This window comes from Pan paniscus, chromosome 1, assembly GCF_029289425.2.
Source record: "Pan paniscus chromosome 1, NHGRI_mPanPan1-v2.0_pri, whole genome shotgun sequence".
NCBI lineage: Eukaryota > Metazoa > Chordata > Mammalia > Primates > Hominidae > Pan > Pan paniscus.
In genome coordinates this window covers 181,347,436-181,362,952 of record NC_073249.2, presented here as the reverse complement: position 1 = coordinate 181,362,952, position 15,517 = coordinate 181,347,436, and the positions used below count along the sequence as shown (strand labels likewise).

Genomic DNA, 15,517 nt, shown 5'->3' with positions numbered 1-15,517 from the left:
ATTATTAAATTATTTCTCTGCTGCAACTCCTGCTGTTCTCAATTTATTGGCTTTTCTGGGAAATGGGTAAGAAGAACCAGTTGGACAATTACAAAAACATCTACCCTTGAAGATGGGCTTTCAATAAAAAATTAAAACTCAAAGTAGAAACAAAAAGCCACGACCAGGTGCAGTGGCTCACACTTGTAATCCCAACACTTTGGGAGGCTGAGGTGGGAGGATCACTTGAGGCCAGGAATTCAAGACCAGCCTGGGCAACATAATGAGACCCTGTCTCTACCAAAAAAAAAAAAAAAATCAGTGGGCATGGCAGCATGCACCTGTGATCCCAGATACTTGGGAGGCTGAGGCAGGAAGGTCACCTGAGCCCAGGAGGTCAAGGCCACACTGAGCCATGATCACATCACCACACTGCAAACTAGGTGACAGAGCAAGACCCTGTCTCCAAGAAATAAATAAACCATGAAGAAGTACCAGTAAACACAATTAATAGCAGGACTTATGATCTACACTCTAAGAGTTGCAACTAACCTGAAAAGTATATAACAAAAAAAATTTTAAAGGTCAAATTTTACTCAGCTCTTTGCAAGTATATTAGAAAAGTTATAAGAAATTATAATTTTCTAGTAAAATACAATTTACAAAAATTGGCCTCAGGAGAAACAAAAACTTAAGTAGACCAATTATCCTAGAAGAATAGGAAAAGTTTTCCAAGTACTTGGCACAGAATTTCACAGTGGAATTCTACCAAATATTTAAGAAATAAATCATTTTAATACCACTTAAGCTGTTTCAAAGCATAGAAGAAAAAAAACTTCCTTTTTTTTTTTTTTTAGACAGGGTCTCTCACTATTCTGCCCAGGATAGCTCAAGATATCCAAGGTAGGCGGATCACTTGAGGCCAGGAGTTTGAACCAGCATGGGCAACATAGTGAGACTCCATCTCTACAAAAAAGTCAAAAAAATTAGCTGGGTATATTGTTGCATATCTGTAGGCCTAGCTACTCAGGAGGCTGAGGCAGAAGGATCCCGTGAGCCAAGGAGCTGGAAGCGCCAGGGAGCTATGATCGTACTACTGCACTCCAGCCTGGGCAACAGAAAGAGACCCTGTCGTCTCTAAAAAAATTTTAAATAAAAATAAAAAAGAGGAAACATTAAAGCTTAAATGCATATATTAGAAAATATGAAATATTAGGAAAAACTGAGATAAGAATAACATTCCAGATCCTAGAGAAAGAACAAAAAAATAGGACCAAGAAAGTAGGCAAAAGAAAGTAACCGAAGATAGAATTAGAAAACAATGAACTATAAAATGCATACAAACAGTAGATAATCAGTACAATCAAAGAGTAATTATTTGACTGTCAGGTTCTGCCCAGGGTAAAGCTATCAGCAGGTTTGGCAAATATACAAAGTCAAACTTCCCTAAGGCAGGTACAGGGCAAAACCAAATACCCCTGCCTCCATAATCCATTTTTTAAGCTTTCCATTTATCAGTAAACAACAGCTAGTTTAAAAAAGAAAGAAGGGGTATCCTTTGAAAGAAAACATAAATTTGTGTTAAGTGTGATTTTTTAAAATGGGGCCTCAGCCAGGTACAGTTGTTCACACCTATAATCCCAGTACTTTGGGAAGCCAAGGTAGGGGGATCATGTAAGCCCAGGAGTTAGAGACCAGCCTGGGCAACATAGTGAGACCTCAACTCTACAAATAATTTTTAAAATTAGCCAGGCACGGTAGTATGCCAGTAGTCCCAGATACTCAGGAGGCTGAAGCAAGAAGATCTCCTGAGCCCAGGAGTTCAAGGCTGCAGTGAGACAAGATAGTGCCACTGCACTCCAGACTAGGTGACTAAGTGAGGTCTATCTCAAAAACAACACAAAATGAAATTTAAAAATATAATTGCTTCTTTCACAGTAACACTTAGCTTAAAACACAAACACATTTACCAAGCTGTACAAAAATATTTTCTTTCTTTATAAGTTTTTTCTATTAAATTTTTTTTTTTTTACTCTTTAAACATTTATGTTAAAAACTAAGACACAAACACACACATTATTAGCCTAGGCCTACAGAGGTCAGGATCATAATATCACTGTCACCCATCTCCACATCTTGTCTCACCAGAAGGTCTTCAGGGACAATAACACACATGGAGCTATCATATCCTATGATAACAGTGCCTTATTCTGGAATATCTCCTAAAGGGCCTGCCTGAGATGGTTTTGCAGTTAACTTTTTTTTTTTTAATAAATAGGAGTACACTCTAAAATAACAATTAAAAGTATAATGTAGTATATATATAAACCATTAACATAGTCAATTATTATCTTTATCAAGTATTACATTCTGTACATAATTATATGTGCTATACTTTATACAATTGGCACTGTGGTAGGATTATTAGCACCTGCAATACCACCATCACGGGTAATACATCGCACTATGATATTACAACAGGTACACAATGTCACTAGGCCACAGGAATTTTCCATCTCTATTATAACCTTATAGGACCACCATTTTATATGCAGTCCATCATTGTCTGAAATGTCATTATGACTGTATATACAGGATCTATATGAGAAAAACCACAAAACTCTGATGAAAGACATCAAAGAAGAACTAAATAAAATGGAGAGATATTTCACATTCACAGACAGGAAGACTCAATGTGTGTGTGTGTGTGTATTTTGTTTTTTTTTTTGGTAGAGACCTTGTGTCTACAAAAAAAAATACAAAAATTAGCCAAGCATGCTAATGCACACTTGTACTCTCAGCTACTCAGGAGGCTGAGGTGGGAGGATCACTTGAGCTTGGTAATTCAAGGCTTCTGTGAGCCATGACCACACCACTGCACTCCAGCCTGGGAGACAGAGTGAGACCCTGTCTCAAAAAAAAAAAGAAAAAAGAAAAAGAAAACAATCTGATTAAAAAATTGAACAGATACCTCACCAAATAAGATACACAGATGGCAAGTAAGTATTTGAAAAATATTCAACATCATATGTTGTGTTAGGCCATTCTTGCACTGCTATAAAGAAATACCTGAGATCAAGTAATTTATAAAGAAAAGAGGTTTAATTGGCTCACAGTTCTGGAAGCTGTATATGAAACACAGTGCCAGCATCTACTTCTGGTGAGGGCCTCTGGAAGCTTACAACCATGGAGGAAGGTGACAGGGTGGGGGCAGCATGTCACATGGGGAGAGTGAGATCAAGAGACAGAGAGGAGGGGGAGGTCCCAGATTCTTTTAAACAGCCAGATGTCACATGAACAAACTGAGCAAGAACTCACTTATCACTGACGGGATGGTACTAAACCATTCATGAGGGATCTACTACCATGATCCAATCACTTCCCACTAGGCCCCACCTTCAACATTGGGAATCACATTTCAACATGAGATTTGGAGGGAACAAACATCCAAACTATATCTTATGCCATTAGATATTTGAAAATTAAAATAACAATGAGATACTACTATATACCACTTAGAATGGCCAAAATCCAAAACACTGACATCAAATACTGACAAGGATATGGACCAACAGGAACTCTTTATTCATTCCTGGTTGAAATGCAAAATGGGGCAGGGTGCGGTGGCTCACGCCTGCAATCCTAGCACGGTGGAAGGCTGAGGCAGGTGGATCACAAGGTCAGGAGTTCAAGACCAGCCTGGCCAAGATGGTGAAACCCCACCTCTACTAAAAACACAAAAATTAGCTGGGCGTGGTAGTGGACATCTGTAATCCCAGCTACTCAGGAAGCTGAGGGAGGGTATTGCTTGAACCTGGAAGGCAGAGGTTGCAGTGAGCCAAGATCACACCACTGCACCCGAGCCTGGGTGACAGAGCAAGACTCTGTCTCAAAAAAAAAAAAAAAAAAAAAAAAAAAAAAAAAAGGAATGCAAAATGGCACTGCCACTTTGGAAGAGTTTGGCAGTTTTTTATAAAACTAAACATATTTTTACCATACAGTCCACCAATTGCACTCTGTGATATTTATCCAAATGAACTGAAAACTTATGTCCACAAAAAAACCCCACACATGCGTGTTGACAGCAGCTTTATTCATAATTGTCAACATATTGAAGCAACCAAGATGTCCTTCAATAGGGGAGCAGATAAGCTGTGGTAGATTGAGACAATGGGATATTATTCAGTGCTAAACAGGAATGAGCTATTAAGCCATGAAAAAGCATGGAGGATAGATTAATTAATTAATTAATTTCATGCTATCAAGAGTGTGGTGATGCATAATTTCTTGAGATTGCTACGTTATTATATCCAGGTGTTTCTTTAACCACTGACACCCATTTTACAAGTTTTGATGCACATGTACAAGTGCCTGGAAGTAATTTTAAGACATCTCAATTTCAAAATAGTGAAAGTGTTAGAAATGATGAAATGTAGTAGACAGTTTTTTATGCTTAACTCATCTCGAGTTTATTTCAGTGTTTGAAATTAGGTATAAACATTTAATTTTATCTTTTTTCAGATAGTTAATTGTCTAAATACAATTTTTTAATTAGTCTACTCTCCCCCTAGTGGGTTGAAATTTCATTTTTATCCTTGAATTCTGGTGTGATTGACATTTGAATAGACAGAACAATGGAATAAAACAGAAAATCCAGAAGTAGGCTGAAATATATATGCTAATTTAGTGTATGATAGAGATATTTTCTTAAACTAGTAAGGAAAAGATGAACTAGTCAAAAGATGTTAACATAACTAGGTAATCATCTGAAAAGCAAATAGAATTGGATCAATGTTTTATACCTTATACTAGGATAAATTCCGAATGGATCAAAAATTTAAATATTAAAATTATAAAAGTTCTATAGCAGAATATGGAAGAATTAATTTTTTAAAATTAATAGGCTGGGTACAGTGGCTCACGCCTGTAATCCCAGCACTTTGGGAGGCCAAGGCAGGTGGATCACCTGAGGTCAGGAGTTCGAGACCAGCCTGACCAATATGGTGAAATCCCGTCTCTACTAAAAGTACAAAAATTACCTGGGCGTGGTGGCATGAGCCTGAAATCCCAGCTACTTGGGAGGCTGAGGCAGGAGAATTGCTTAAACCCGGGAGGTCGAGGCTGCAGTGAGCCGAGATCGCGCCACTGCACTCTACCCTGGGCAACAAAACGAGACTCACAAAACCCACAACTATGCTGCATCAAGTCCATAAAGGCCTCTTAAATAAAAAATTAAACTTCTAAGTAATGGGAATTGTCATAGTTTAATTGGCAAGAAGTACATCTTATAATCAATGGCATCTTATATTCAACGAAATCTGTCATAAAAGCATGAGGAAAACAGTATTTTAAAAACCTCTTAGGCTATATGCAAAATCCACAAGTTGTAAATGAAAAGACTGATATGTTTATTTTGTATTTATTTATTTATTTTTCTTTTTTTTTAATTTTATTATTATTATACTTTAAGTTTTAGGGTACATGTGCACAACGTGCAGGTTTGTTACATATGTATACATGTGCCATGTTGGTGTGCTGTTGCCTAGGCTGGTCTTGAACTCTTGGACTCAAGCAATCCTCCTGTCTTAGCTTCCCAAAGTGCTGGGGTTACAGGTGTAAGCCACCACTGCCAAACCAAGGTTTAACTACATAAAAACTAAAATGATAAAAGATGGGCAAGGAGAAAATACTTGCAACATACATAATAAATTACTATCAGGCAGGCGTCAGATGTCCCCAGCACACTGGAGTCTGGGATTTGGTGCTGATGGTGCCTCATCAGCATGGACAAACACTGCCTTACAGCTGGACTTTAGTGTTGGGAGCTGTTAATTATTCTAAAGTTCCATAGATTCATGATTTTATAGTTAGAGTTTATATCTACTTGTGTTTTTAGAGGAAGAACCCAAGGCCAAATTATTTTGAAGTGGGAGTGGGCTGGACCAGAGTCTTCCTGTGCCCTTTTCATGCTGTGTTTGAGGATGTATCCATTGCTACATCCATGTAACTCATCTGGGGCAGCAGATGTGTGACAGCAAACCATCTAACATTTTTCAGGGATAAAGTTAAGCAGAAGTATGTAGTAAATATGAGTGCAAAAGTGTGGCTGAACCATATGTGCCCTTGATTTGATTTGGGAAGCCTGAGGGAGGCAGCATTCCTAGCCACATGCTGCCTGCCCAGCACAAGGTAGGGTGGTACCTGGGGTGGTGAAGGGGCAGCTCTGTAGAGCATGGTCTGCCTTAGGACCTGAATTGTCCTCGAAGTGCATGGACTGTGGAAATTGTTCACATGAACCAGAGATATCACTCTTTAGAATTCTATTGGCAGCACCTAAACTGGCTCGACATTTGTGGAGGTGGTGTTTCTTTGAAGCACGAACCTTTGTTTTATAATAATTAAAATCTTTATTTGGTGGCTGGGAGTGGTGGCTCACACCTGTAATCTCAACACTTTGGGAGGCCGAGGCAGGCAGATCACCTGAGGTCAGGAGTTCAAGACCAGCCTGGCCAGCATGGTGAAACCCTGTCTCTACAAAAATATAAAAATTAGCCAGGCATGATGGCAGGTGCCTGTAATGCCAGCTACTCAGAAGGCTGAAGCAGGAGAATCACTTGAATCCGGGAGGCAGAGGTTGTAGTGAGCCAAGATCACACCACTGCATTCCAGCCTGGGAGACAGAACAAGACTCCGTCTCAAAAAAAAAAAAAAAAAAAAATTTATTTGGTATAATTTAATATAGTTTAGAAGCTATCTAATCTGGTTTTTTTTTTGGAGGGGCAAACTCTTTTGAAAATATAAGTTTTGCTTTTAATTAAAAATTAAGTCTTAGTTAAAACTCAGGCTGCACAAAATTCTTCAGTTACTTCCCATTACTTTATCAGTAATATTCACCACATTTTCCTAGATGTTTATTGATTACAGTGTTGGGATCAAATTCTGCATTAAATGTATGCAAATACATTGGACAGGCTTTGTGTTTTTCACTGTGAAATGCAATGGTGGCTTGAATAAGAAAGTATCTAGAAGCCAAATTAACATAATAATGACTTCAAAAAAGAATTACTATCAGGATATGTAAAGAACTACAAAAAAAAATCAACACAACAGAAGAAGGCAGGTAAGAACATAAGTGAACAAGTTTTATAAATGACTGATAAACAAAAGGACTTCACTAACCATCAGAGTACAAAAATTAAAATGAATTAACAACTCAGGAAGTTGAAGCAGGAAGATTGCTTGCGGCCAGGAGTTTGACCAGCCTAGGCAACACAGAGAGGGACCCCATCTTAAGAAAAAGCCTGGGCACGGTGGCTAACGCCTATAACCCAGCATTTTGGACTTTGGGAGGCAGGTGCAGGAGGACTGACCAGGCCCAGGAGTTCAAGACAAGCCTGGGCAACATAGCGAGACCCTGTCTCAAAAAAAGAAGAAAAAAAAAAAAGCTGAGTGCAGTGGCTCATGCCTATAATGCCAGCACTTTGGGAGACTGAAGCAGGAGGATCATTTGAGTCCAGAAATTCAAGATCAGCCTGGGCAACAGAGCAAGACTCCATCTGTACAAAACACTTTAAAATTACCTGACGTGACAGTAACATGCCTGTAATCCCAGCTACTTGGGAGGCTGGGATGGGAGAGTCACTTGAGTCCAGGAGGATGCAGTCAGCTATGATCACGCCACTGCACTGCAGCCTGGATGACAAAGTGAGATCCTGTCTCTAAGAAAAGAAAAAAAAGAGGCTGGACATGGTGGTGCACACCTGTAATCCCAGCACTTTGGGAGGCAGAGGCAGGCTGATCACCTGAGCCCAGGAGTTCAACACCAGCCTTAACATGGTGAAACCACAACTCTACAAAAAAAAAATACAAAAATTAGCCAGGTATGATGCTGTGTGTCTGTAGTCCCAGCTACTCGGGAGGCTGAAGTGGGAGGATCACTTGAGTCTGGGAGGTCAAGGCTGCAGTGAGATAGCACCACTGTACTCCAGCCTAGGTAACAGAATGAGACCCTGTCTCAAAAAAAAAAAAAAAAAAAGAGAGAGAGAGAGAGATAAACCCTCTCTAACATGGTTAATTGACTGTGACATGAAGGGTGCCAAAACCATTCAATGGGGAAAGGACAGTCTTTTCAACAAATGGTGCTTGTAAAACTTGGTATCCTCAAGCAAAAGAATGAAATTGGACCCTTACTTTATACGATATTGAAAAATTAACTTAAAATGATCAATAACCTAAATGTAAGAGCTAAAACTATAAAACTCTTAGAAGAAAACATTGTGGAAAATCTTCATGATATTGGATTTGGTGATGATTCCTTGGATTGACACAAAAAGCAAAAGGTAACAAAAGAAAAAATTAATTTGACTTAATCAGAATTTAAAATTTCTGTGCAAAAAAGGACACCATCATGGGAGTGAAAAGACAAACTACAAATTGTGAGAAAATATTTGCAAATCATATATCTGGTAAGGGATAAATATTCCCTATATATAAAATATATAAATACAATGCAATTCAAAAATGAGCAAAGGATTCAAATACACATTTCTCCAAGAAGATATACAAAAAAGGTCAATAAGCACATGAAAAGATGCTCAATATCACTAGTTGTTTAGAAAAATGCAAATCAAAACCACAATGAGATACCACTTTTCACACCAAATAGGATGATTACCATGAAAAAGAAAAATAAGTGTCAGTGAGCACATGGAGAAACTGGAACCCTTACGTATTGCTGATAGAACTGTAAAATGGCACAACCACTACAGAAAACAGTCTGGTGGGTCCTCAAAAAGTTAAACATAGATTGACTAAGTGAAATAAGGCAGTCAAAAAAAAGACAAATACTGTATGTTTTCACTTACATAAGATATCTAGGGTAGTCAAACTCTTAGAAATAAAGTAGGATAGTAGTTGCCAGGGGTTGGGGGGAATGGAGAAATGAGGAGTTGTTTAATGGGTACAGAGTTTCAGTTTTGCAAAATGAAAAAGTTCTGGAGTTTGGAGGCACAACCATGTGTACATACTTAACAGTTGTGTTAAGTATGTACTTAACATAATTAAATACTGTTAAGATAGTAAGAAAAAGATTTATTTTTTATTTTTTTATTTTTTTATTTTATTTTATTTTTCCCCCAGAGACAAGAGTTTCGTCATGTTGCCCAGGCTGGTCTCAAACTCCTGGGCTCAGGCAATTCTCCCATCTTGGCCTCTCAAAGTGCTGGGATTACAGGCGTCAACCACAATGCCCAGCCAAAATGGTAAATTTTGTATGTATTTTACCATAATCTTTTCTTAAACAGAGAATTACTCATATGACTCAGCAATTCTATTTACAGCTAAATACCCAAAAGAATTGCAAGCAAAGAACCAAATAGATACCTGTATATCAATATCCATAGCAGCATTAGTCACAATAGCCAAAAGGTGGAAACAGCCCCACCATCGACAGATAAAATATGACATATATACACAATGCAATATTAGCCATAAAAAGGAATGAAATTCTAATATATGCTACAACATGAATAACCCTGAAAACACTATGCTAAGTGAATTAACTCTAACACAAATGGATAAATATTATATTAACCCACTTATATAAGGTACCTAGAATAAGCAAATTCATAAAAACAGCAAGTAGAAGATATTAGTGGGTGGGAGTGAAACTGCCCCCACAGCGTTCACAAGAAGTGCATGCCAGGTTCTGGACAGAAATATAGTTATAATTAAGCATTAATCAGGCCGCACTTTGGCCCACTTCCTGGTTGCTAAAAGTCATATAGCACTAGATACTGACTATTTGCATCCCTATTGTTCCTACAGAATAGGATTTCTGACATTAGGGTCATAAAACTTTAAGATTTTATTTCTATCCCCATCTTTCCTATAACAGGATCTCTGACATTATAATCATAAGGCTTTTGTTTAAGGATTGCTTAATATGTTTTTCAGACCCCTGAATTCCAGCAACCAGTTTGAAGTCCCCCACAGAGGAACGGGATCTGCAAGAGAATACAGCTTCTTCATCTCCCTGTCCCGTGACTTCATCCTGTACTCTTTAACAAATAAACAATTGCCACACTTCGGCCCACTTCAAAACCCTTAAAAAACCTTAGCCCCCATCTCCTAGGGGAGATGAATTTGAGGTTTTCCTCCATCTCCTCATTCGGCGGCCCTATGATTAGACCTTTCTCTGCTGCAACCTGGAGTCTCAGCTTATCGACTTGCTGTGTGCATTGGGCAATGAAGCCATTTACAGTTACAGAAGGGAGAATTAGTGAGTTAACGTTTCATGGGTACAGAGATTCTGTTTAGGTGATGAGAAAGTTCTGGAAAAGCATAATGGAGATGGTTGTACAACATTGTAAATGTAATTAATGACACTGAACTGTACACTTAAAAAATGGCTAAGATGGTAAATTTATGTTATATATATTTTACTGCAATAAAAAGTATTTTAGAGAAAGACACACTAGAAAGAAAGAAGCTGGAAATGGTACATAGAGACAACTCTATGGAGTTGTTTTGGTCCCAAAAAAAACAAGACATGGGAAAGTATACCTATTAATAAAAGAAACAATAGGGGCTGGGTGTGGTGGCTCTTACCTGTAATCCCAACACTTTGGGAGGCCGAGGCAGGCTGATCACTTGAGCCCAGGAGTTCAAGAACAGCCTGGGCAACAAGGTGAAACCCCAACTCTCCAAAAAATACAAAAATTAGCTGGGCATGGTGTCATGCACCTGTAGTCCCAGTTACTCTGGAGGCTGAGGTGGGGGGATCATCTGAGTCCAGGGAGGTCAAGACTGCAGTAAGCCATGATCACACCACACTGCACTCTAGCCTGGGTGACAGAGCGAAACCCTGTCTAAAAAAAATAAAATAAAATAAAATAATAGAATAAAATAGGTTGGGCGTGGTGGCTCATGCCTATAATCCCAGCACTTTGGGAGGCTGAGGTAGGTGGATCACTTGAGGTCAGGAGTTCAAGACCAGCCTGGCCGAAATGGTGAAACTCTGTCTCTACTAAAAATACAAAAATTAGCCAGGTGTGGTGGCGGGCGCCTGTAATCCCAGCTACTAGGGAGGCTGAGGCAGGAGAATTGCTTGAACCCGGGAAGCAGAGGTTGCAGTGAGCCAAGATTATGCCACTGCACCCCAGCCTGGGCAACAGAGTGAGACTCCATCTCAAAAAAAAATAAAAATAAAATAAAATAAAGGGGAAATAACAGAGCCAAAATGTTTGGGTTTTTTTTTTTCCTTAAAAGAATTTTTTTAACATGTTAATGGTAATACTTAGTAGTGAAAATACAATGTAGAAAAGAGAGGGGAGAATTTCTTAGGCAATGCCTATTAGTAGGCAAGTGGAAATGGAATGTACAATATAAACAGAAATAATGGACTTAGGAGCATGAGTAGTTGATCCATAGTACAAGGTATAAAGGCCAAGTAACTGGGTAAAGATGTGTGTTGATAGCTATTTGTAGTAATGGGAGTCTGCAGAAGTTCTCTTCTGCTTGCTTCAATTTTCTCAGTGAATTGGGAAGCAATTCATTAATTACTGACAATGAGGACTAGTGAGGAAATACTGGGATTTGATGAGAGAAGAAAAGGTACAAAATACTCTCTTGAGGGAGTGAGTGAAACAGGGAAATATGATTGCTTAGGAGCATTATGGGCTCATATTTTTTGAGACAGGGCCTTGCTATGTTGCCCAGGCTGCTCTCAAACTCACAGCCTCAAGCGAGCCTCCTGAGTAGCTCGGGCTACAGGTGCATGCCATTGTACCCAGCTATCAATTTTACTAAAGATAAGCAAACAAAAACTATATATGTGGGTGTGTGTATATATAATTTTAATATATGTATATAAGGTGTGTGCATAATATATGTATATGCACAGAAAGAGTCCAGAAGTATACATACTGAATTGTTAATAGTGGTTATTACTGGAGAATGTATGTGTGGATACATACACACATGTGTGGCTGGGGGTAGAGGTGAGGTGGAAGAGAATCCTATGTTATTTGAATTTTTAACCAGCACATTATTTTTGGGATTCAAACAAAATATCTTAATATAAGTTAATAAATAGCTTGAAAGGAGAATTTAGAACAGTGTTCAAGATCCACAGCACCTTTATTAGGCAAATCCTACATCCTAATCAAACACAACTATCAACCTGCAGTAAATGTGACCACAGCAAGACAATATGAGAAAAGCTGAAGACTCACTCACCTTGAACACTTCAGAAAAGAAGCCAGACCCTATTTTTTCACAGGTGAAATCATCCAAACGTGTCAGTCTGGAAAAGGCACTTATAAGAGCTCGATACGAAGATGGCCAAACTCTTCCCACCTGGCTCACATTTCCTTCTCCTCCACCACCTCCTTCAAACTCTTCAAGACGCTCCACACGTGGAGGAAATCCTGCAATTGAATTCCGTTTGCTCCGATCCATAGTCTAAATAATCACTTTTTTCTTCTTTTAAGAAGGAACTCCACACATAAATTTTTGTTGAATTTTACTTCTCTTCTGGTTTGACACTAAAGAGATCAAAAAAATTTCCACTGAAATCTTTAATGAATAAATACATGCAAAGCAATAAATGCTCAATGCAAAAATATTTCCTTTCACATTCTAGTTCCTGGTTTTCAGATCTAAAAAATGCTTTATGTCTTTATCCTCAAATAACACTGATATATTTAAAGCCCAAGATATAGTCAGTCTTTACCATGAGTAGAATATCATGAAGATCACCAATTACATTCTAAGTAACAAAATAACAATGATAATATCTATCATTCATTGAGCACCTACTTTCTAGGAAACATAGTATAAGAGCTTGACATACATCATCTCGTTTGATTCTCAGATAATCCATGATATAAGGATTATTATGTTCATTTCACAGAGAGATCAATAAATCAGTCACTAAAAGGCAGAGATAAAATGGAAGCTGGGTGCAGTGGCTCACGCCTGTAATCCCAGCACTTTGGGAGGCCAAGGCAGGCGGATCACTTGAGGTCAGGAGTTTGAGACCAGCCTGGCCAACATGGTGAAACCCCATCTCTACTAAAAATACAAAAATTAGCCAGGCGTGGTGGCAAGCACCTGTAATCTCAGTTACTCAGGAGGCTGAAGTAGGAGAATCACTTGAACCCAGGAGGCAGGGGTTGCAGTGAGCCGAGATCGTGCCACTGCACTCCAGCCTGGGCAACAGAGTGAGACACTGTCTCAAAAAAAAAAAAAAAAAAAATTGAAGTGCAAAGCCTGTCTGATTCAAAAGCCTGTGCTTCTTTCTACCAATCAATACCCTTTATAGCCTCATATAATATTTTCTTTATTTCAAAAATTAATTCCAAATATATAAAACAAACATTACAAGGAGACCTCAAAATTATATATTATATAATTTTTAAAAAAGAAAACTATATCCAAAAGCAATCTAAAAATTCACTGTTGATGAAAAAGCACAGTCCAGTAGAAGTAACTATAGAAGGCTCCATCCCATCTGGTACATAACTAAGAATAAAAGCACAAGCCTACTTTTTCTTTTAGCCTGTCTCTCCCTCTTTCTACTTTTTTCCATGAGACTCAATTGTAAGGGTTCTATGCAAAATACAACATTGTGACTCCTCAATTAGTGAAATGCTTTCATAAAGGAGGTGGATACCTACTCAGTTTACCGCCACCACTTCTAACCAGCTCGGCAACTCAAAGAAAAGTGGCAGGAATCCCAGGGCCATCTTAGTAACATGAGTCTGCCTCCTTACCCATTGCCAGAAGTCAGCACCGTACCCAGTGTGTACAACCACAGTTTCTTTCCTGGCAATGTGCAATTGGAATTAAGATAGTCCAGTCTCAATATGGCGGCTTTCTAAAATAGAAGCCATGTAAACTCAGGAGCTGCTGGCCAGGGGCATTTTCTAAAATACTGCCTGGAAGGCAGAAGAAGTCAAGAGATTGAGGCCAATTTTCAAAGAAAAAAAAAGGAAGGGAACTTTTTGAATTCCCTATTCTGCTCTAATCCCCAATTCTTAAGGCCTAACTGCATCCTGAGGTTCCATGGGATCTACCTGAATCTAGTTAATCTAGTTCTACCACAGTCTTCAAAGAAGGAAGAATACTCTGAGTTCCCAAACAACAAAACATTTAAGTACCTCTATTGAACCTATGCCAAAAAGTGGCATCAGCACCACCACACCAAATACTTACATCCACAAGAACAAAAATTTAGGGTTAGCTGGCCACAGTAGCTCATACTTATAATCCTAACACTTTGGGAGGCCAAGACAAGAGGATCACTTGAGCTCAGGAGTTTGAAACCAGTCAGGGCAACATAGTGAGACCTCGTCTGTATGAAAAAATGTAAAAACTAGCCAGGCATGATGGTACACGCCTGTAGTCCCAGCTACACAGGTGGCTGAGGCAGGAGGATTGCCTGAGCCCAGGAGTTTGAGGCTGCAGTGAGCTGTGATAGCACCACTGCACTCCAGCCTGGGCAACAGGGCAAGACCTTGTCTCAAAAAAATTTAGGGTTATAAGACAAAAAATTTGCAGCCACAAAAAAGAATGAAATCATGTCCTTTGCCGCAACATGGATGCAGCTGGAAGCCATTATTCTAAGTGAACTAACGCAGAAACAGAAAACCAAATATCGCATGTTCTCACTTACAACTAGGAGCTAAATCTTGAGTTCACATGAACATAAAGATGGGAACAACAGACACTGGAGGACCCCAAATGGGAGACAGGCAGGGGCTGAAAAACTTCCTATTGGGTACTGTGTTCACTATCTCGGTGGTGGGATCAACAGAAGCCCAAACCTCAGCACCACACAATATACCCTTGTAACAAACCTGCACACATACCTCCTGAATCTAAAATATAAATGGAATTTTAAAAATAAAATAGAGGCTAGGCATGGTGACTCACGCCTGTAAAATCCCAGCACTTTGGGAGGCCAAGGCAGGCAGATCACCTGAGGTCATGAGTTTGAGACCAGCTTGGCCAACATGGCAAAACCCTCTCTCTATGAAAAACACAAAAAAATTAGCTGGGCGTGGTGGCAGTCACCTGTAATCCCAGCTACTCGGGAAGCTGAGGCAGGAGAATAGCTTGAACCTGGGAGGCAGAGGTTGCAGTGAGCCGAGATCATGCCATTGTACTCCAGCCTGGGCAACAAGAGTGAAATTCTGTCTCAAAGTAAATAAATTAAATAATAAAAATAAAATAAAATAGGGTCGGGTGCAGGGGCTCATTCCTGTAATCCAAGCCCAGGCTGAAGTGCAATGGTGCTATCACAGCTCACTGCAGCCTCAAACTCCTGGGTTCAGGCAATCTTCCTGCCTCAGCTACCTGTGTAGCTGGGACTACAAGCATATGCCATCATGCCTGCCAGTTCAAGACCAGATTAGGCAACACAGCAAGACCCCCCATCACTAAAAAAATAATAATAATTTTGAAAACCAAATTTTCTTAATTTTAGAGCCAGTAGAAAACATCAACTTCAGTCATTCATTTTATATTTGAAGAA

The 15,517-nt window shown here is 39.1% G+C and overlaps 1 protein-coding gene across 5 annotated transcripts in view; it reads right to left on the bottom strand.

The window, feature by feature from the left end:
- TESK2 (testis associated actin remodelling kinase 2) overlaps nucleotides 1–15,517 on the bottom strand; it is a 147,679-nt gene that overhangs the window by 101,746 nt on the left and 30,416 nt on the right. For all 5 annotated transcript variants that reach the window (XM_003812778.5, XM_034963725.3, XM_055093841.2 and 2 more), the window contains one exon: nucleotides 12,217–12,524. In XM_003812778.5, the coding sequence (XP_003812826.1) occupies nucleotides 12,217–12,438 (222 nt within the window). In that variant the 5' untranslated portion in view covers nucleotides 12,439–12,524. The remainder of the gene's footprint in view (nucleotides 1–12,216; nucleotides 12,525–15,517) is intronic.